At 37.0% G+C, this 23,908-nt stretch overlaps 1 protein-coding gene across 2 annotated transcripts; it reads right to left on the reverse strand.

Moving 5' to 3' along the window:
* Positions 1-55: 55 nt before the first annotated feature.
* On the reverse strand, positions 56-23,626 carry LOC121426509 (angiotensin-converting enzyme-like). 2 transcript variants are annotated; one of them, XM_041622841.1, is made up of 14 exons: positions 23,142-23,626; positions 18,856-19,017; positions 15,857-15,950; positions 12,789-12,932; positions 11,778-11,966; positions 10,554-10,651; positions 9,744-9,916; positions 8,800-9,026; positions 7,445-7,595; positions 7,020-7,118; positions 4,483-4,605; positions 3,773-3,945; positions 1,596-1,625; positions 56-1,063 (listed from the first exon to the last, which is right to left on the reverse strand). In XM_041622841.1, the coding sequence occupies exons 1-14, from the start codon at positions 23,382-23,384 to the stop codon at positions 993-995; spliced, it is 1,977 nt and encodes a 658-aa protein (XP_041478775.1). In that variant the 5' UTR covers positions 23,385-23,626; the 3' UTR covers positions 56-992. The 2 variants fall into 2 exon arrangements, with proteins under 2 accessions (XP_041478775.1, XP_041478774.1); XM_041622840.1 differs by lacking the exon at positions 23,142-23,626 and adding an exon at positions 21,417-21,695.
* Positions 23,627-23,908: the final 282 nt, after the last annotated feature.

The raw sequence follows: 23,908 nt of genomic DNA on the forward strand, positions 1-23,908 counted from the left end.
TTTCTAATGTAGTATAGAATGTATGATGGGACGAAATGTTACAATAACCAAGATGCTCTTTTCATTGAGGAATTTATTACTGTTTATATATATACATGTACAATATAGTTTATTCTTTATTATCCATTCAATATAGCCCCATACTCTCTCTCCTGCTCTCTCTCTCTTGCTCTCTCAATAGATCAATCAAGCTGACTATATATAATCTATGCATCTTTCTCCCAGCCCCCTCTCATAATTATATAGTGTCTTTTATATCATTTTCTTATGTTCTTCAACCGCTGTTCATGCTTCGCAGTTTCATGTTTCATTCTTTGGCCAACTTCGATAGATTACCTCCCCATAAGAATACAAAATTGACACCGAAGCTTCATATTAAAGATATGGAGTCAGTCACAAGGTCATTTTTTTTATACTGTAAGAGTATAAAAAAATCATTTATTTGCATAGTATACTCATTCGAAATATATCTAAATATTTTTGAAGTAGTAGTTATTTTGGAGTAGTGAGGAGCACAGTTTTTTTCTGGGTATACATATTATTTGCTCATCCATCTATTGCATTAAGCTTGATATCAGTTGCAAGGTAATAGTATTATCAAGAGTCAATCATAAAACTTGTAATCAAGTGCAAATTGATAATAGGATCATCGTTATTGGTTTCTTACATCAGACAGTAAGAATTTATTTTATATAGTTCAACTGTTCTACTTGTTTCACAGAGTGCAAACTAAAAGCTAAAATAGATGATAGAGCACAATTGATTTGTACAAACGATTGCCAACCGTGTTTCTCCTTTTGGCAAAGACCTCACCAATGAACTTTTAAAATATATCTTGGCAAAATAACAATAAAATAGAGTTGACTTTACATTAAAGAAACGCAAAACGGAAGATAACTATAGGCATATTTTCATATAAAATCCTATTCAATTCTTGATTTGGCCCGAAAATTGTCACGTTTCCCCTTGAAGAAATGGTGTGTTGGAGCTAATTATATAAGTTTTGATATGATGGCGAAGAAACAGATCACCAAGACGCTGCTTCCTCCCAGCGCAGAGGGACCTGAAACATTGAACACAAAATATTTAAAGATGAAAATGAATAGCCAAATATTTGATCTGAAGTATTGTAATGACAAGTATTTTTGATAGAATCCATGTACTCTTACGAGACGTCTTATGTAAACCAGAAAATAAAGAAAATAACGCAATTTCCATTTTATCATCTTGCTAATGCAATATCATTATGAGGACTTATAATGATGAGGTGCTTGGGAAATTTCCCAGGGAAATTTCCCAAGATAGCAGTGTCAAAGTGCAAACAAACACATTATTTTCCATGGGGAAGACATCGAAATAAGTACCAGTAACTGATTGCAAATATTAAGGGAAAATCTATATTTATTAAAAATCATTACGTAAAAGAAACCCCAAAATAATGTTGTTTTTTTTAAGTAAAACCATGAATTGAACATTTGTGTAAAATTTGATACGAACCTGTTCAAACACATGTGGTGTAATTTTAACGGTACTGTTTATGCAATGAATATAAATTTTTGTTAGCATAGTAATAATAATTGTATTATATAATTCACCTCCAGCTGTTGTAGACTCTTGAGTAGTCACTGTATATGATACAAAGAGGGAGACAAAAAAGTGTTGATACATTAAAAATTTAAAATGAAACGCATTGGGTGAAACAGAAATTACAACTCTGGAAATAAGATAATGTTTAACAGAAGGAATAAAATACATAATTTTATCATTTATTTTCTAATTCTTTCATGTCATCTTGTTATTTTTCTGATGTCAAGAAATTAATTATTAAAAAGGCTTTCATTAAAAAGTCTTTTACTTGTATTTTTTTTCGAGATATTATAGGCCTAGCGTTGTAATCAATTGTCTTATAAGTTACAACATACACACCTTCTGCACACCGACACATAAACTCAAAATAGACAGATATCCTCTTAAAAACACTAAGTCTGTCGGTGTTGGTAAGTTATCTGTCTTTGTTTGAAAGCATGCTCTATGGAGATATCAATGAATATTACTAAGTTGATTAATTTATCTTTGACAAGTGGTATATTTCCGCAACAATGGAAAAAGCCAAGATTATCCCAATTCACAAAGGTGGCGATGAAAATTATCCTTCGAATTATAGGCCCATCTCAATGTTGCCCTGCGTATCTAAAATACTGGAAAGGGTTGTCCAACGGCAAGTTTTGCGAAAGAATGAAACTTTGACACCTGCCCAATCCGGTTTTCGGCCACGGCATTCAACTATTACTACTCTCCTAATGGTAACCGACGACTGGTTTCTCTCAATCGATCTGAAACATTACATTGGGGCCGTCTTCGTCGAATAAAAAGAAAAAAAAAACATTCGACACCGTGAATTGTGATATTCTTGTGAAAGTAATGAATATCCTAAGTATTTCTGGCACACCATCCATTCATTATGGTTTCGAAGCTACATGTCAAACCGTATTTGTATTTATTAATTCGGAACTCTCTTTTGAATCAGTTATTAATTGCGGTATTCCCCAGGGATCACTCCTGGGGCCACTGCTCTTTATATTTCATGTCAATTACTTATTGAAATGTATTAAGACATGTCATATCCAATTGTATTCGAATGACACCGTTTTGTATATTTCACACCCCTTCATTGATAGAATCAACAAGGCTCTCAACTCAGATTTAGAAAATATGTACCAATTGATGTGCCATAACAATTTCAGGGTGAACTGTCAAAAAACGGTCTGCATGCTTATTGGAAGCAAGAATATGATTTCTAAACAAAATGTCCTTCATGTTTCCTTGAATAATACCCTTTTAGAACAAGTTCATCATGTCAAATACCTAGGCATCATTGTTGATGATAATTTGAATATGCATATAGACAAGGCATGTTGCAAAAATAGGTCAATTAGTTGGCTTTCTGGGAAGATTGCGGCGATCTTTAAGTGATCGATTCTAAAATTAATTTATAGTTCATTGATCATCCCCTACTTTGATTATGGTAATGTTGTTTACGATGCATCCTTTAGGAAATACACAGACTGCCTTAAAAACGCCCTTCAAAACAGAGCAGGCCGTATAAAACTCCGGATTAAACCCGAATCTCATATCCATTTTTGGACAAGAATAAATCACTTAATTGGCAATTGTTGGACAAAAGAAGAAACGATCATGAATAATCTATCCCCAAAATATTTAAGAAAAGAATTTGAGTATCACATACATATTCCTCCCGTTTGCTATTTAATCTGGTTTTATTTGTGTAACATATATATGTTAAGGTTAAATGTTTTTGGGCCCAACGGAAGACCAGCGTGGCTGTGCCAGTTACGCTGAATGTGGGCTATCCACCATTTTATTGTATATGATTTTGCGTTTAAGACGGAAATAAATACTGCTACTACTACTACTACTACTACTACTACTACTACTACTACTACTACTACTTCTACTACTACTACTTCTACTACTACTTCTACTACCAAATTCGCACACACCAACATTCTAAAGTACATTTAAAAAGTCACATCTCCCACGCGCACATACCCCCTCTTAGACGCATACACACACGCACATCCATGTCAATATAATGCATCCTTCTACATACACACGCACACAGTGCACTCATCCCGCGCACACACACCCTAAACACCAATGCTTACTCACAAATGCCTTTCAATTGTACATCGCAGCATCCAAAAACAATCAATTGACTGAAATTTATTTATCCAATCAAATTATAGCTTACTCATTGGCTCTTCCCATCCAATCACATCTCCGTTCTCTTCGTTAATGTTCTCCAGCCATTCCATCAGGGGCTGAAAGTATTCCAAGATGGCGTCTGCTTTCATCTCTCTCTGACCGGTGAGGGCCTCCATTGCTTCAGGCCACGGGCGGCTTGAACCCAGTGATAACATTGCACTGTCAAGAATTAATGGATATATCATTTGCAGTTTGTGTAAGAGATTATTACAAGAACGTGTCAGATATTATTTTCATGGTCAACTCTAAGGTGTCAATGATGTCATTTTGTTATATTTGTGTTAATTAAACTGCCAAATGCATTGGCGTAAAAGCGTACATAAAAGGGGGCCTGGGGACATTGGACACTCATGACAGTAGATCCACATCTAAAGGGGGGGGGGGGGGGTCGAGGAAATACAATAACAAGAGAGACAATGTAAAGCATAGTGTCAAAACTCCGCCCCCCCAAAAAAAATAAATAAATGAATAAATAAAAATAAATAAATTAATAAAGAAATAATAAAATGAATAAATTAAATGAAAAAAAAATCGGCTTATTGCACCATTGAAATTTTCGGATCATTAATTGCACCAATTGATCAAGTGGTTTATAGATTCAGATTCAGGTTTACCCAGTTCACCCTATCTAACCCGTAGGCCTATAGGCATGCCGAAAGAGATTACCTTTAAAATGTATTTTAAATTTATTCTTACGCAAGTTTATCCCCGGCTTCTTTGGACTCGTAGAAGTCGCATTTATGGAGTGGTCCCGTGTGTCCTGCTGACTGGCAAAGAGACTGGTAAAACTGGAACTGAATGATAGTCCGAATGTAGTATCTGAAAATATACATTAAAAAGATTATCAAAATCATAAATCTCAAATTTATCAATTGCACGTATCATTTAATTCATTTGAGAAAAATCTCTCATAATAAAGCAATCGGAGAGGCGCGCACAGATGACGATATTCCACATTCCCTGAAGATTAAAAAGAACTATTCTAGAAGCAACTATCATAAAATTCAAGAGGAAAGGGAACTCATGATATTATTCCATGCTTAATACATCAGGAATGGCGCTACGGAATCACTATTATATACGTAGTAAACAAGTGGAATGCCTCTGGCCGTCTCACCTGCATCACGCAGTTCAATATAGCAGCAGTGCTGACTTCGAATACTACTCTAACTCGCACAAGATGTTCAGTGATACATGGTTACTCGTATGTCCACTTTTTATGAACTAGACCAATAAACTTACAGAGATATGATGGTAATTCAACAGATACACCCAATTCGGCCAAAGTTCATTGACCTTTGACCTTGGTCATGTGACCTGAAACGCGCACAGGATGTTCAGTGATACTTGATTACTCTAATGTCCAAGTTTAACGAACTAGACCAATAAACTTTCAAAGTTATGATGGTAATTCAACAGATACCCCCGATTCGGCCAAAGTTCATTGACCCTAAATGACCTTTGACCTTAATCATGAAACTTGCACAAAATTTTCAGTGATGCTTGATTACTATTATGTCTAAGTTTCATGAATCAGATCCATAAACTCTCAAAGTTATGATGGGAATTCAACAGATATCCCCAATTCGGCCAAAGTTCATTGACCCTAAATGACCTTTGACCTTGGTCATGTGACGTGAAACTCATGCAGGATGTTCAGTGATACTTGATTAACCTTATGTCAAAGTTTCATGAACTAGGTCCATATATTTTCTAAGTTATGATGACATTTCAAAAACTTAACCTCAGGTTAAGATTTCGATGTTGAATCCTCCAACATGGTCTAAGTTCATTGACCCTAAATGACCTTTGACCTTGGTCATGTGACATGAAACTCTAATAGGATGTTCAGTAATACTTGATTAACCTTATGGCCAAGTTTCATTAACTAGGTCCATATACTTTTTAAGTTATGACGTCATTTCAAAAACTTAACCTCAGGTTAAGATTTGATGTTGACGCCGCCGCCGCCGCCGTCGGAAAAGCGGCGCCTATAGTCTCACTTTGCTTCGCAGGTGAGACAAAAAGTATTCTTTCACTATTTCCCGAAACGCATATCAAAATGTCATAAATTTGGAAAATATCAATCCGATTCTGATCGATATCAATCCTGTTTTTATAAACAACTTGAATCTAGTGGAGACATCCATATATAGATAAATGATATATGAAATATTATTCAACCTGCTCAGACTAATTTACCCTCTGTCAGGCGAGAGTATCAGAGCGGCAAAATACTCCCATTTTGCCAAATAACAACTGAAAATCTGAAAGCTATGGCGAATCGGGTGGGGGGGGGGGCTTTTAGAGGCACAGTTAATATTTGTAATGTAAAAATGCCCTTAAAACAGAAGTGTGCGCCCCTCCCTTTGGAAGTAAACCTTTTTTTTTTGCTTGTCAATTTTTTTTCGTGGACAAAATCCCTTTTATTTTAATTTTGCTTGTCAAATTTTTTCCTATGATTATAATAATTTCACTACATTTTTAATCTTGCAAATCTAATGTCTGTTTCTACTTAAAATGTAGAAGAATCGAAAGTAGTATCACACTATCAGAATGACGTTGACATACGTGTCGACTATACGACAAAATCTGATTCGCCTCTGCCTGAAAGGATCATTTAATTATTACTGACCCTCAAGAAGGATATGCAATTAAATGATCCCTTATTTTTTTAATGAGGGATGTCGACTAAATTTTTTTTCGAAGGGATAACTCGTTTGTGCCTTAAAAAAAAATCTAAAGAAATATTCCAATACTATGTGAACCTATATTCTTACACTGAGGCGGATCCAGGATTTTCCAATGGGGGGGGGGAGGCACATTTTCCGATGAAAATTTTAGAAGCTAAAAAACCCCAAATGTTCTCACTTTCAAAAGGGGCACACTTGGGTAAATGCGGTAGTTTTTACAGTACAAAATTTGACTATGGCATTCAAGAAGGGGGCAGGGGTCGGTTGTGCCAACACCCCCCTTTGGATCCATCACTGCTCTTACATGACTTGTTATTGGACGCGTATCCTCGCAATAGAGAATAATGGTCTGAATTAGAATAAGTTTTGTTCCCTGATTTGTGCCTCAATTTTAGGACGAATGAGAAATCGATCATATTTTGGAGTTAAGTTCTATCACTTGATAGTTATATTACACAGTTTATCATATTATTATATAGTTCATTCTCGACAGCATTCATTAATTTAATTTGAATGTTTCTACAGATGACGAATGCTTACCCAATGAATGGATAGGATATGATAATGTGATACATGGCACCGGCCTCGAAATCTTCTTCAGTTCTTTCAACGGGAGCTTTGACTCCGATCAGGTCATTCCTTTTATCATGAAATGAAATTCAAGATATATAAGAAAAGGTGGTGAAACTGAACTCGTAAATGTGAAGGCGAAAGAAAATATACATCTTGTGAAACTGTTTATTTTTTCAAATTTATGGTCTATAACATAGACAAATAATGATGGTACTTTAAGTATGTTGTTGTTCTTCAGAGAAAGCACGTTTCAATAAGAAAATATATAATAATAATAAAAAAGATCACAGAAGATAGATAAAAGAACAAACATGCATGAGACTGTTATTCACTGAATTATGTAATAAGTCAAAAGATAGCTATCTCGGCTGCCAATTCTACTTTGTTCATACTTAAGTTGCCACCATCTTGCTGTTCCCGCATTGACGTCTGTTTTTCCGCTGAATACATCCCATCTCCATTGCTCCAAAGCTAAGCTGAATGGAAGGGTTCCAATCGTTGGTAGCGCCATCTTCAGCAAGAAGTTTATATCCGTATTTGTTACTGGAAAAGGGACAAAATTGAGTAAAAGAATAGGATAACATTGACGGCTTTGCATACTTAGAAAAGGTAACGATGATCTTAGTTTTGCATTTCTATTCATTCTTGTTGTTCGAATCGCTTCATTTTGTTCTTCTTTGTCTTCTTCTACTCTATTATCTTCTTCTTCATCATCTTCTTCATCTTCTTCTTCTCCACATCATCATCATCATCATCACCTTTTTCTTCTTCTTCTCATTCCTCTTCCCTTCCTCTATTTCTTCTTATTCGTCTCCTTGCTTTAACCATTTAGAATGATAACTTTGAAGTACAATTTTTTTCACAGGTTCAGTTTTACACCTCATCGGATACTTTGATAACATGCAGCTCAGATTTTTAACTTTGAAAATGTTATATTATGCCTTTACCCAAAATTGTTGTGACATGCTAAAGGCCTGTTTTCAGGGAACACGCAAAGTAAAAAATGGCCAAGTGCAACAATTGTATTTTATGCAGGCCAGAAAATGTGCAGAATTTTGAACCATTAAAAACTTCGCCTTCGGAAACCATTAAAGAACATCATTGTGTAATGTTCCTTATTATTTGGATATGTTCATTTTCAATATCTGTATCTTTTACATGTTAGGTGCTTCATGCCTAGTGGCCCTATGTGTTTCTTATCCCTCTTAGACCCTACATAGGAGTCTGGATGACCCCCCAAACGGAGTAATTTCGGGGAGTTGAGGTGACTCCCAAATGGGAGTCCAGCAAATGGTTGACTATATGTCAAAATTGACTCCATGTTGGGAGTCATCTGACTCCCCTGGGGAGTCGAAATTTCCTGACTCCATAGGGGAGTCATGATATACTACTCCCCTTGGGAGTCAGATTACTCCCTAAATGGAGTCAATATTGACAAAGGGTCAACCATTTGCTGGACTCCCATTTGGGAGTCACCCAGACTCCCTTTTGGCTGTGAGTGAATTGTCTTTAGCGTCCTTTAAATAGCTTTATTTTACACAAAGTAGATTTATTCTACACACAAAAAGCCCCAATATCGCTGATGCTAATTCAGTTTAAAGTAATCGTCAACACAAAATTCTTGAAAAGCGCCAGCTTGAAGACTCAATGTTGAAAAAAAAAGATCTCAGATTTGGACCCACAATGCAATGCACCGCTTCCCCATGAACAAATTGTAACTGAAATGCTCCTTTTAGTATCCTCTTACCTGCCATTGGGTCATCCTCTCCGTCAAACAATCCAACCACTTTCAAATGTTTGGGCGTGGCTACCGATTGTGACATCAATTCCCCAATGGCCTCGTGGAACGCGCCGTTAGCTCCGTCGCGAAAGGATACCGGCTGATGTTTGTAGTTCAAATAATACTGGATGTGTCCAAGCTCATGGTGAACTGTCAAAAAGTAGTCCATGTTCACCTCTGTACACATCTTAATCCTGGAAAGATTTGTGCGAATAGGAAAATAATTCTGCCTTTAAACTTTGAACGAACAACTATTCCGTTGATATCACGTCTCAGTGTCATAATGTACACCCCCAAAATTTATCAAAATTCAGGATGAAGATAAATATACCTATTATAAGATGAAATGGCATCAAGGGTGCTTGGCCTCTTACAATTAAAGATACAACCTAGTACCGACCACTGCTGTAATGAGGCTAGAAGTTTGAGGGGTCAGACTTAATGAGAAAATGCTACACGCGAGCGAATGACCATTTTTAAAACCTTTTTAGAGCACAAGTTTCTGTTTCTGTTGATGGTAACTCCCGTAGGAACTCGGTAAACGCCAAACTGGTATATAACCAATAACCTAGGAAACCTTTTGCATCTAGGCTGCTGTTTTAGACGAAAGATTTCACTCTTGGGCCTTTTTACCAAAGTGGAGACAGTGGCAGAGTTGGGATTTGGACTCACAACCTTCCGATTAAGAGTCCAATGCTCTAACCACCGGACCACACGACCCATGGCAAACCACTGCACCGTGTCTTATACATACTATTCTATTAAGAAAATTACATCATATTTTTTTCCTTTTTCTTTCTTTCTTTCTTTTTTTTCTCCCCTTATTTCTTGGTCATGGCTCCTCTTTTTTTTTTTTTTTTTGGGGGGGGGGGGACCCCAAGCCCCAAGATCTGCACGCCAGTAAAACTTACCTAAAGTCTACTCTGTTGTAGAAGTCCCATGCTGAGGCGTGGCAGACCACATCCCTACCATCGTCGGGTCTTTCAAACATTGAATGATTCCAGAATGCATTGTTGGCCGGATATAGACCCATCGAGCTGAAGAATTCATCTGCCATACGAAACATCTTGTCGACTGTGTAATTCTTGTGAAAGAATCGAGCGGATATAAATTTCAAATGATTTTTAGTTGTCATGATAAGGTCTAGGAATTCCTTGTTGGTCCCACAAAAGTAACATCACTTACGTTGATCCAAGTAAAACATTTATATCTTATTCCTTTTATTTATTCATGCTGTCTTTAAAGGAAAAGTTGAAGGCCACCGATCTTGAGGAGGATGGGAGAGGATGAAGTAAAATCAGTCTTCTTATCTTTCCGCCCTGGGTAGGACGACGTGACGAGATCCAGATTAGTGTGTCTTCTTTTACATCTTTGACACTTTCTTTCAGTTCTCGTCTTCTTTTAATCCTCTACTGGTCCTAGCTTTTTTTCTGAGAGGGACGAGTTCACTTTGTCAAAACATAATTCGTAAGCCTACTTGTCACAAAACAGATAAGGGTCTACATTTGCCTCATCGAAAATCCGACACACAAGAAAATAAAGAAAACTCCCCAAAATTTCTAAATTTGACTCTCGAGAATTTGGCACGGAAAGTGGTTATCACTTAAAAAATGTCAACATTTCCTATTTTGTAGTATTAATTCTTCCAGGAAGGAACCCCTTTCGTATACGGATCTGCTAATTATAATCTACTTCATCTACAGCTCTTCTCTTGATCTCACCTGTCTGACCATTTCATCAGATACGTCAATATTAGGAAGATCAGGGTAAGGCACGACGTGTGGATAGATGTTTGTCCAGAATCGTCCCCACATGTCTCCTGTAATATTGATATTTCATATTACGAAATAGAGATCGGTACTGAAATTTCACAGATACAAACGGAAACGAAAGAAGGGGTATTTTAGGTATCATTATATCTTTCTTATTCCGTTGTTAGACTCAAGGTAGCATATGCATCCACAAATAGATTAATGATCTTTGATAGATAACCCGCAGTAAATAAGCCCTGCAATAGGTTTGAGGAAAATTACAATATTAAAGACATCGTGACCATTTCGTCCAAAAGTGCAACAACAACAACACCACCACATCCATCATCATAATCATCATAAAGCACCATGTCACCACCATCGCCGTCTTCATCATCGTCTTTATCACCAATCCCATAATACCACTATCAACCATCACATCATCACCATCGTCATCAACATCACCATCGACAAAGACAACATCGCGGTCATCATCATCATCATTATCATCATTATCATCATCATCACGCCATCATCATCATCATCATCATTATCATCATCACGCCACCATCATCATCACATCACCATCATCACCATTATCATCATCATAACCATCATCATCACGCCATGATCATCACAATCATCATCATCATCATAACCATCATCATCATCATCATCACCATCATCATTACCATCATCATCATCATAACCATCATCATCATCATCACGCCATCATCATCATCATCATTACCATCATCATCACCATCATCATCATCATCATCACCATCATCACCATCATCATCATCATCATTATCATCACCATCATCATCACCATCATCATCATCATCATCACCACCATCATCATCACGCCATCATCATCAACATCCTCATCATCGTCATCATTATCATCATCGTCCTTATCTTCATCACCATAAATATCATCATCGTTATCATCACGCCATCAACATCATCGTCCTCCTTCTCCTCCTCCTCATAATCATCACTGCCGCCGCCATAGTCATCACTACAACCACAGCTACCAACGATGCCACTTCCATCGAAGCCTCAATCACCGTTTATCATATTGATAGTCATCATTTACTTCAACTGTAATCTACATCGTTTGTAACTGTATGCCCGCCATCTTCATTTTGATTCTTAATTACATTATTATTTATTACCATGGTAACCCACCTAGTACATTCGCCGGGAGGTGGCCAGTGAGGGGTACGTGCTCGGATCCGTAGACTCCATTCAGCTTTCTTCTGACGTAAGCATGGAGCTGTTTATAAAGTGGTAGAATAGCATTGTAGAGTTCATAAACTTGTGTCTCGAGGTCGTCACCATATCCCGACCTCCACGAATCACCTAGGTCCTCATACCCTGAACGGGAAAGATGACAATACAAGTTAATGATATTTCCGTTCAATCGATTATCCGTTCCAAAGAAATATGTTATCATAATTTTCATTTTAAAATCCATTTATTTTCATGCACTATCATTGTGGTAAAATGTTGTTTTAGGAGAAAATAAGAAAACAGAATGATGAAGGTTTGAAAGAAATCGGAGAAGGAATAAGAAAGTTTTTGCTGTTTTAAAAATGAGGATTAAAACAGATTGGGTGATTTTAAAATCATCAATTGAGAAAGTAAATTAAGACAAATGGTGAGGACAAGTGACCGATTGGCTGTATTTTGACATCAGATATATTGTGGTTTGTAAAAAGTACCAAGACTTTGTCCTCTCGAGCTGTATTCAAATAAAGCACAACATGTATAGCATACACGTTGTTGCTTATCCTCAAGAAAGAGAGATATGCAAATGCTGTGATCTTCATCATCATCGTCGTCGTCATTATGATCCTCTTCCTCATTCTTCTCCTCATCATCAATAGCATCCTCATCATCACCACCACCATCATCATCGTCGTCATCATCTCCATCATCAGCATCAACACCATCATCATCATCAGCAGCATCATCACCATCATCATCATCACCATTATCTTCCTCGAGGAAGATGATCATCACCATCATCATCATCGTCATCACCACCACCAGCATCAGCAGCAGCATCATCATTATCCTCATCCTCACCATCATCTTCCTCTTAACCATCAACTTTGAAGACCATACTCCTCCTCCACCACCACCTCCTCCTTCTCCTCCTTCTCCTCCTCATCATGACATTTCTCCTAAACTTACCATTCGCTCTTGCTCCTTGATTAGCGATATCCACGTATTCTGCGTAAAGAGGCTTGTTGGGTCTCCCTACACTATTACGGAATTCCTGCCAAGCCCACACTAGTTCATCCCAGTCTGTCGAGGTCGCCATAATCTTTGCGAGACCTGAATTAAAATAGATGTACATGATAAATGGTATATAAAACTACTGCAGAAAAAAACCCACACAAATCGACAACCAATCAGTCTGTTTTCGTTTCGTTTCGTCTAGTATATATACTTTAAAAAAATCCATTTCCATTTCCAATTCCATTTCATTTCCGATTTTCATTTCCAAATCCATTTTCATTTCGATTTCCATATTCTTTTTGATTTTCATGTTCATTTTCATTTTCGTTCGAACTCCATTTCGATTTTCATATTCTTTTTGATTTTCATGTTCATTTTTCATTTTCATTTTCGGATGGAATTCCATTTCGATTTTCATATGCATTTCCATTTCCAAATCCATTTTTATTTTCATTCCATATTCTTTTTCAATTTCATGTTCATTTCGATTTCCAATCCCATTTCCATTTGTTTTCCCATTTTTCATTTTTTCCCAATTCCAATTCCATATTTTGCAAAATATCTCAAAATGGACCTTCTTTATTGAAACAATTTTGGATGAATACTATAAAAAACATTTCACAATAAGAATTTCATCTTGGTCTGGTAAAAATTTAGATCAACGATTTATTTGATTGGAACATTTCACAAAAACACACGATTTATGGCTTGTATTGGAAAAATGCACATTTCATATGATTTTATTATGGCAAAATAAAAGCATATCAAACTTTCAAACGTGTTTTGCAACTTCATAACAAATTGGAAATTAAAAGGATTACTTCTACATGTTCGACTATTAAATAAAAAAATGTGCATGTATCGCAATCAAATTACAGAGATATCGATGCACAAACTGAATCATAATGACTGTTAACGATTCCATTTTATTGTTCTCTTTTATGATTAAGCTTCTAATCGTGTAGTAAAACTCTCAAAGTTATATTTGCGTTCCAAGGTCCGTATTTACCGGCTTTATAACACAAAGCTGACAACAATCTTGCTCTTTCGTATAAGACAGCATAAGCTAAAAAGGATTTTTAAACACAAATCTGTCCGTGGTAAAAAGTGTTGCATCCCTGTTTGGCGGCAATGTCGCTTTAAGAGTGAAAACCATCAAAGAATACTCGAATCCATGAATGAAAAAATAAACACACACACAAAGGACTCACGACATTATGCATGTTTGCCTTCCTAAATTCAGATTTGCTCTGTGAAAATGCTCCAATATTTGCAGGCATTTCCGTTACTATGGTTAGAACAAAATATCAGAAATGCAAGAAAAAGACTGTTGAAAAGCCCAAATTATTTCACCTCTCCTACTTATTATAACCCAGGTGTCCATATTTTTTACGAATCACACGAACCTAACAAAATTCACATCGTTTTTGTTCAAAATGAAAGTATATGCGATGATTATGATGTAATAAAATCTAAACTATTGATGATTTCGTACGAGTTAGGCATTCGCTGCTTTATGCCAATGATAAATATTTAATAATAAAGGGTAAAGACAAAAAATATTCAATCCACTGATAATTGATTCAAATCATCAAAGACGCATATACATTTTGTGATAGCTCTTTTACACCTTGAAGCTGTAAGAAATATGGAAATTGTGCAATCAATCACATGATCCGATTTTAGTACATTAAACTTTCAGTTTTGTTGACCTTTACATTTATGCATAATAAATTAACATTTTATTTATTTCCTGTTTTTTAATAACCTTTATACATGGAAATGTAAGTGAGATTTGACTTTGGTTTGCATGATGTTATACAGAATATAAGAATCATTCAAATTGATTTGTTCAACTGAGGATATCTTCAAGAAAACATCCTTTACCCCATTGATATACTTTTCGAACACCTTGTCAATACATTCGTATTAAACGAGAAGGTAGAATTATTTATTGACATGGATGAAAAATGAGCCAAAGCCAGACAAATATTAAAATATTTTTATAGACAATAGATATATCATATGCAAATTTAAAAGATGAATTCCGCGCAAAGTCCCGTACACTTGCCATGGCATATCAATTACACCTTTCTGCTAATAATGTCAAAATATTGCAGTTTCATTTTATCTTTTGTTTATATTTTTGTTGATGCGTTAATTATTTTCAGAGGAATTACACAGTAAATATAAATGGCAATAGTTACATATTAAATTCCCAGCAGAAAAGCAGGGTTGAGAGATATTCTACAAATGCTTTATTGCTAGTACCTTTGAATCTTTATGTCTTCCCTATCGCATACACGTATCATCCGATCATGTGATTTGCTTTTGATTGTGTTCATTTATGTTCAGTCATGTTGAATTGCATTAGTTCATAACAATTTTCATTTGTTTATGCTTTGGATAACCTTTGTACATGATATAGAATCTGACAGCAGGTTGCCGGGCAAATACTTAATCGATTTTATTATAATTGTTATTTTAGTTCAATTTCAAGATAACTTTTTTAAAATCTTACTTTGACCCTAATTCGCATTTTATCAATCAGATTTAATAATAATCAGCAAGATGACAGAAATTTGATGGCATTTTGTATCAAATGCTATTTACAGGTGAAACCAAACAACCCTATCTTATTAATACTCTTCTATCTTTCCTTTCGTCCCTTTTTCTACTTCTTTTCCCCCTCTTTTTGTTTCAATATTTGAGAAAATCAAAGGCCGGGATCAAATGGTAAACGACCACCACCGCCCAAGTCCCTTGTCGCATTAAAATAGATCTTGAGGTGGATGGGCTGTCAGTGCATGTGGATATGGTCGAGTCGCTGTAGATCTGGTTGGGGATAACTAGATTGGAGTTGGTGGGAATCATTCTTGAGTTTGGCCTTCATTTGGTTTGGAGTTGTGGAATCTGTTCATGTTGCTAGCTATAAGCAGTACAGTCAGGGGCTTCTACACCCCGACCCATTGATGTGCAATGGCCTTTTTGCAGAGAATAGAGAATAATGGTGAACTTACCCGGTTCAAGGTAGAGACACTCCGATGGATCGTCCGGTCGACACACTGGGGTAGAGCTGTATATCCTATTCATCTGGCCCATGATCTCATTGTACTGTCAAAGAATGAAAGCAAGGGTTAAAGGGGGTACCTCACTGGGCTTACAAGTACTCCGCTACTAGTTTGCGACTAAAAGAACTGGGCAGTTGCCGAGAAGACTCCGCGATGTCTTTTAGACTCCTAAAAACTTGTGAAATCTCCATGGGGTCGCAAGCATAATGTACGTTCTCGATTTTGTTATAAAAAAAAGGCCTGGCGATGTCTATCCGACGTCTCCGAGACATCTCTATAGTTGAAGAGACGTACACACTAAGAAATAAAGGTTCAAAATTGAACCCGAAAGGTTGATGCAAAATCAGCACCAATCAGCATCCTATGGGTTTACAAATTGAACCCCTGATTGGGGTTCAAAAATTAAACCCCTGGTTGGGGTTAATTTTTGCACCCTGCACCCCTAAATTTTAAATTGAACCCATATGGGTGCAGTTTTGAACCCGCAGGGTGCAAAAATGAACCCCAACCAGGGGTTCTATTTTTGAAGCCCAATCAGGGGTCTATATTTTGAACCCATAGGGTACTGATTTTGCATCAACCTTTCGGGTTCAATTTTGAACCTTTATTTCTTAGTGTGTTGCCGACCCATAACATCCCCGACTACTATGAGACGTCTCCGCGATGTCTTTGCGAAGCCTCAGAGACTTCGCGAAGATTTTCAGCAGGAGACTGATGAAACGTGTGAAGACGTCTCCTTATGACGAAGAGACGCCCCTGTGACGTCTCAGAGACTACAGTCGCCAAGACGTCTCCAACATGTTTTTTTTTCCGTTCTTACCAGGCGGACGTCTCCAGACAAGATGACGAGCGATTTACCAGCCAAAAGCGAGGATGTTGCCATTAAGTAGTCGTTTTGACGTCTCGGAAACCTCTCTGAGACATTGCTGCATCTGAGGAAAATCTAATAGAAATTGCTGCGACTACTTGAATATTTTTGCAGCAACACCCCCCCCCCTCCCGCTACTGTCGGTCAAAGTGCTGAGTGCTTGATACCTTGCATCGAGACGTCAAGACGTCCCCTTGGTTAAAGAAGAGACTTTTCGCACCGCGAGCAGCAGAATGAATTCCAGCACGCAGTAAATCCATTGAAAATACAAGCCAAAGCTCAATGAAAACATGCAGGGAGGTCTTTGTCGAAAATTGGTGAACCAGAACAGCAGTTTCATCCGATGTTTCAGAGAAAAGGAAACATTGCAAATATCTCGTTTGTCCAGAGTCAAGGACGAACCTGCTGTTTCGATTCACCGACCGTCGACAAAGACCTCTTTATCATGAAGGGCGTTTGGCATAAAAGATCTACGATTAAGGGAACGTTCTGCGTAGCGGTTGCGAAACCCCCAAGAAATTGTTATGTTGGAGACGTCTCCGCGAATGCAGTCTTTGATCGAGAAGTCTCACTAGGTGAGATAGGACCTTAGGTACGAATTCAATAATCGGGACCCCCTTAAAAACTCTCACTTATATGGCGGCTAAAGCAGAATAAAAGTCATTTCAATAGATTGCTTAACGAGCTCGGTGCGTTGCTATGTCAGTACATAAATTGTCTTTTGTTAGGCATAATCAAAGCCCCCCCCCCCTGCCCAAGTAAGAAATTACCATAAATGCAATACCCAAACCAAATCGATCTGGGACGTTCATAAAGTGTTCTGTATCTGTATTCTGTTCGATTCAATTCAGCCATGTGAGCTATGTTTTATGCATAAAAAACCTCAACAAAAACTTCGAAGAGTAATTAAACACAGGTTTAAAACTAAGGAACATAAAAATGCGAATACAGAACTAAAAATGAATTATTAGATTTTGCAAAATATATATCAAAACATAATAATAACATAAGAAAAAAATAATTAGTGTATGAACCATTATTAACTAAATACAAATAAGAAATCGCTCTACTGCTGTTCGGAAAATTAAACTGAAAACTATTTTTACAAAGAAAATTTATACATTGATTATGCACGACAGTTCAGACGATTCCCATTCCAGACTAAAGATAAACAACTGTTTTCTTCAAGTTTCCATGTTGTGACAAAAGGATTCCAGTAACCTTGTACTAGGGGGAGACATAAGATCGTCTAGTGAAAACATACGATATGCAATTAGCAATGCTAAATTACCCTTAACAATTATGAGCACAATTCAATTACAATGACCAATTATTATGTTGGACATGGGAGTATAAAAGGGCAGACGATTCTCATTATTAGGCCCATATAGAGAACAGAATCTAACAGAATCTAAACAGAATCGACCTTGGGTTTCGCCGGGCTCGACCGAATAGATTTTAGAGAAAGAAAAAAAGACACGCAAGAATCACTTCAAATAAGATAGGACTATTGACGCTTGAAATACACACTCTCAAATAGACTCAAAATGAAATACACAAATATGATTCTTTGATTTGGTTCCAATCAAACTGTGTGCATTATTTACCACTCAAGGTCGTATGGTGCACGTAAACTCATTACGATGATATGTTGGAGTTTGTATCGATCTTTATTTTTGATCCATCAAATTCAATAAATTGTAAAGAATAGGTAAAACACATTTTAGGTCACACGTTGTGTATAGTAAAGCTTTCGGTTCTTACCCTTCTTTGATACATATTTCTTTAATATACCCCCCCAAAAAAACTGACAAAACTGAATATATACGAACTGTAAACATAAACCCGCACGCACCCCAACACACACACACCCACACATACATGTATAGGTATACGCATGAAATACACCAACACTTACACACATACAATATTATGTATATATGGAAGTGCGCATGGGTTTGTGTGTATAGTTTGTGTACGTTTATCTATAGTTCATTTTATTGAAAGTACATTTCATAATTTTATGTACGACAGCAGAATACAATTTAAGTCAATTTTAGATTAAAATTCAAGAGTTTACCTCCTGTACGGTGTCGTTGTCGAGTGCAGATACGCCGATGTCGGCTATGAAACCAAGTATACGTTGAACGTCCTCGGGAAAACTATCCTTGACATCATCGAACTCGCGAGCCCTCATCGCAGATTTCTTACTAAAAGCCGAAGCTTTTAGACTGGCTTCAACCTAAAAAACATAATCAACATTGAACACATTATTGGATTTAGTTTAATATACTTCTTTTATTGAATTTCCATTCATCCATTTCCCAACATACACGTACAACTCAGAAATACGAAATTACAGATCAATGAATATAAACATTGAACTTATAGTTGAAAATGGGTAATATTGGTACAAAAGTAACAAATACATCATTTCATCATTGCTGAAATAAAGAAAAAAAATGTCTTTTACTGCATTTATTTGGTACAGACCACGATGTTAACAACTCAAGTTGTGTTCTTAGAATACTATACCTATTCGTTTAAACTTATTACAACTAAGGTAAGTTCATAATTATGGTAACAACCTTGGCAGCAGGGTTCAGCAACCAACCGGAATTATGGTTAACTACCATGGCAACAGGCTTGAAGAACCAATCACAACTAAGGACTTCATTGAAGTTACAATAATGGCAAATTTACAAAAGTCGTTAGCCTTTCTGAAACGGGTCCCAAGCAGGTGTTACAATTTATCATAGAGTTTGTGCACGACACCGATTAGTGTTTAAAAACACAAAACTAAATGTGCGATACATTGCTGCAGATGATGCTGTTGAAACACCGTGGATTTAAAATTGGTGTAAAATAACATTGTTTTGTCCTCTGTGAACACCTGTGGAGTAGTTTTAACACTATTTCTTGCAGTGTAGGTCTATCTTGCTCTTGCTCGAGACGGAACCGGGATGGAGTCAACCGGGAAGGGTGCGGCTTATTTCTCGAAAGGGGGCGTTGAATAGTCTCCTGCACCAGTTTATTTAAGTGTCTGTGTAAGTTTGTGGGGGAGGGGGGGGGGTCGAAAATTTTGAAATTCATTAATTATGCAAATTTTGACCCCCGTCCCATTACACACCCTCTCAAGAAAAGCCAATTCTACCCCCCTCCCTGGTTTTCTCGAAATGGTGCGGCCACTCGCGATCTACCCCGCTGTCGTCACACCCATTTAAAAAATATGTACAGAAATAAAAACAACGGCATTATCATCTCTATTGATATAGGCAGCATCTTCATCATGATCGAGTTGAGTTGAATTAAAAAGATTAAATGTCTAATGACCAAACGGTCGAACAATATACCTTATGCATCGACATCTTCGCGCCGCCATCTTAGAGGCTGAAGCTATACTGCCTTGCATGCGTTGGTGATCTGCAGCTGGCGCATCTGTGACAACTCTGTTTAATGCGTGTTCCTATATCCTCTGAGGGAGGGGGCTATGAGATAATGACGTCACGCATATGCATAAAATTCTCGGCAAAAGTTACTACCCATCATCATCGATCGTCACCACCGCTATCATCACCATGCATCGTCACCACCTTCATCATAATCATTATCATCACCATCATCGTCGTCACACTGCAAAACCTCCGGTGTTGATTTAACACCAGCCCGGAATTTATACATGTCCACACCAGAGAAGTGTTATTAATATTAAAACAGCATCGGTTTGATTCCAAACTGGTGTTGTTTCAATACTTCTCTGGTGTGGACATATATAGATTCTGGTGTTAAATCAACACTGGAGTTTTTGCAGTGCACCGTCAACACCATTGTACCTATCATTACAACCACCTCTACCATAATACATGATTAGCTCCATCACCACCACTAAGATCATCTTCATCAAATGTACAACCGATTTCTAAATTTATATCCATCCGCTTTAATTTTGAGGTAATTTCGAGTATATAATGAATCTTCACCATGTACCCCATCAAGCCTAAATTTTTCTTAATACTTTCATAAATTTGGATGTACATTTCAGTTTTTAATTTTTTTATAATTGTTGATGTATTATTTTCATATTTGTTTGAATTCATCTAATTATGTTAAATTACTAGAATTTTTCGAGAATATAAGGCTACTCAATTATGCACTCCGTGAAACCTTTATTTTTGCAATTTTTCCATAACTTTCTACACGATAATAAAATATTTGCAATTTATTTCTTAAAACACTATTCTTTATACCAAGAAATTCAACTTCAAGTAGAACAATATATAAGTTTGTACGCATTGGTTTATCATGTCTCCAAATTTTACTAGAATATTAATTAGTTTTTGGACGTTTCTTTCAAAAAAATATTTGTTTACTTTCAATGTTGCTGCGGTTATGATTTACATCAAATATTTCACTGTTTATGTTTATATGTTATGTTTTTACTTTGTAAATCTTTCTTAATTCTGCCACTGGCTGCGATGAAATGATAATAAAACCTTCAATAAATCATCTCGATCATTACCATCATCGTCATTATTACCACCACAATCATCATAATCATCGCCATCATCACATCGGATTATGAATACCATTTTAATTATCAAATTAGTGGAAGTGTATTATCTTATCTCGTCAAATCCATACCGATTTTTCTTGATTGTAATCTGTCAGGTTCGTATAATAGGCCCAGCTTGCAGACGACGATTCGAAATATACCATCTCTGCGGTCGAGTTATACTCCTCCAAAAACTCCATAACTTCGTCGAGATATGCATCGATATCACTGATATCGGCCGGTTGGCTTGGGGGCACAATGATAGCGAAGAGGATCAGGAGAAGAATCAGATTGCGACTCGGCACACCCATGGTGGTAGGCTGTTTTGCGTAGTTGGTGATTTGTACCGTCATGTGCCTCAAATCAACACGAAATCAGCCAAGCGATTGACGGCAGTTTTCCATTTGTATATTCTCTTAAAGACCTTTAATGGCATAATGATGTTTATGAGTATTACTGGTAATAAAATTCTAAATGCATATTTGCAGAATTTACAACTTATTTTATTACCCACTATTTTTTCGACCCCTGAAAATGACAAATACTAAATTTATGGCATACTTATACTTAGTGTAATTTGGTCACTTGGCAACATTCATTCAATTCTGACCCCCCCCCCCCCTCCCGCACACAGACAGACGCACTTTTCTTTCTTTTTTTCTTCATATACTTGTACTTGCATAAATTTATATAACAGTAATACCAATATGTTAGTACAATTATGAATTCATGTAAGAAATCAGAACAACTTAATTTAAACCACGCGTTAGAACATCCTCTCCTCCCCAGCCTCTCATTACTTTACTATGAATTGAATTGACTCGTTATAATTCATGTGCATATTATCACTTGTTTTATGTTTGTTTATGTATATATATATTCATTTTATGTTGCATTTAAGATGTTCGTCTAGAACAGATAACCTGGGCTAATTTGAATTGTTTCCCTTTTTATCAATAAAAGGTGATTAAAAAAAAATATTTTTTTCAAATGAAAGCAATGATAATCTCTATTCTTTTCCTTTGGCAGCATTTTTGTGGCTTCATGTATTTCCTTTTCTTATCATAAAGAAGATGTCCGCCTGCCATGGATTTCCGGTAAGAAAAGACCACACCCCGCTTCCACCAACACCACCACCACCCCAATCAGCACCCTCTTGAAAAAAAACAGCCACTCCTGTAAAAAATCTTAGTCCGAGTCCACGCCCAAGCTAAAACCTCTCACACCTTCGAGGGCAAAGTCGTCAAATTGGCGATCGGTGGGAGCGAAATTTGATGACGAATATACCTGTCTGTCGTCAGGTCTTTGTGTTTCTGACCAACATTCACTACGATAATCGTCGTCTCGTCATTTTTTTTAGTCTCAAGGGGGGGGGGGGGCATGGGCCAGATGTGCCCCCAACCTGGATCTGCCATTGTCATAATCATAATATTTTTTCAGCGATTGTATGGTTCCATGTGCTGTTTAAAAAATAGAGTAGGCCTGTTTGTTTTAAAACATTCCAAGGTGCAGACTTCAAAACAAGTTTTACATTCGAATTAAAAAGATGGAAAATATGAGTACTCGGTAAATTTTCGAAAAGCCACGTCTTCATCATTTATTATCCTCGCGATCACCACCACCACCACATCAGCATCGTCATCCTCATCACCGTTGTCTTCAATATCATTATCATCGTCATCATTGTCATCATAATCATCACCACCTGCACAACAACTATCATCATCATTATCACCGTAATCATCATCATCATTGCCATCATCGTCGTTATAACCACCGTCATCATCATCGTAATCACCATAAGCCCTAAATACCTCTTTCTCTTGATTGTAATCCGTAAGATTGGTTGAGTAAGCCCAACTCGCCGACGAGGACTCAAAGAACACCATCTCCGCTGTCGAATTGTACTCGTCCAAGAACGCCAAAGCTTCTTCTAGACGGGTATCCCGACGATCACGACTTCCGTCGACATCATTGATGCTGACCAGTTGGGATGGAGGAACAACGACGGCAATGACGATGGCGAGAAGACACAAAATGTGCCTCCGGGAATCCATGATCGCTTCAAATTGTGATAGGCTTTGATTTGAATACTCGTCCTGATATTCTGCCTATAGCTCTTTTTTTCCTTGACCAACTCGAAAGATAAAGAATATAAAACTTTTAAGGACCACTTGTCTGGACTCTCTTTATCTGTTTAATAGACTATCATGACAGATAGATATTTATTTTCCACTGCAAACGTCTTTTTCTGTAAGTTCGTCGTTGATAATTTGTAGTTGGTTTGTTCAGCGCAGCGGGCAGGAAGATCTGTGCACATTCTTTCAGGCGTGGATCCAGAGAGAATGAGGCGAGTGGGCTTTGCCAAACCTACGACCCCTATTTTATTATCTACCTACCTATCTATCTATCTATCTATCTATCCATCTATCTATCTATCTATCCCCTATCTATCTATCTCTTTATCTATATATCATCTTATTTATTCATTCATTTATTTATCATGTTTATTCCTTTACTTTTTTGCGTATCATGTCTTTATAATGGGAAAATGCTATCCGTGAGAGGCAATAACCTGACT

This window comes from Lytechinus variegatus, chromosome 13 (genome assembly GCF_018143015.1).
Source record: "Lytechinus variegatus isolate NC3 chromosome 13, Lvar_3.0, whole genome shotgun sequence".
Lineage (NCBI taxonomy): Eukaryota > Metazoa > Echinodermata > Echinoidea > Temnopleuroida > Toxopneustidae > Lytechinus > Lytechinus variegatus.

Bases quoted from the DNA above. Each gene is read 5' to 3' on its own strand.
- LOC121426509 (XM_041622840.1), bottom strand. From the start codon at position 21,680: ATGACGGTACAAATCACCAACTACGCAAAACAGCCTACCACCATGGGT. The intron at 10,652-11,777 runs GTGGGTTACCAT...TCAATATTACAG, and splicing joins CCTCCCGGCGAATGTACTAG to GAGACATGTGGGGACGATTC. The intron at 9,917-10,553 runs GTGAGATCAAGA...TTCTTTCACAAG, and splicing joins CTGATGAAATGGTCAGACAG to AATTACACAGTCGACAAGAT.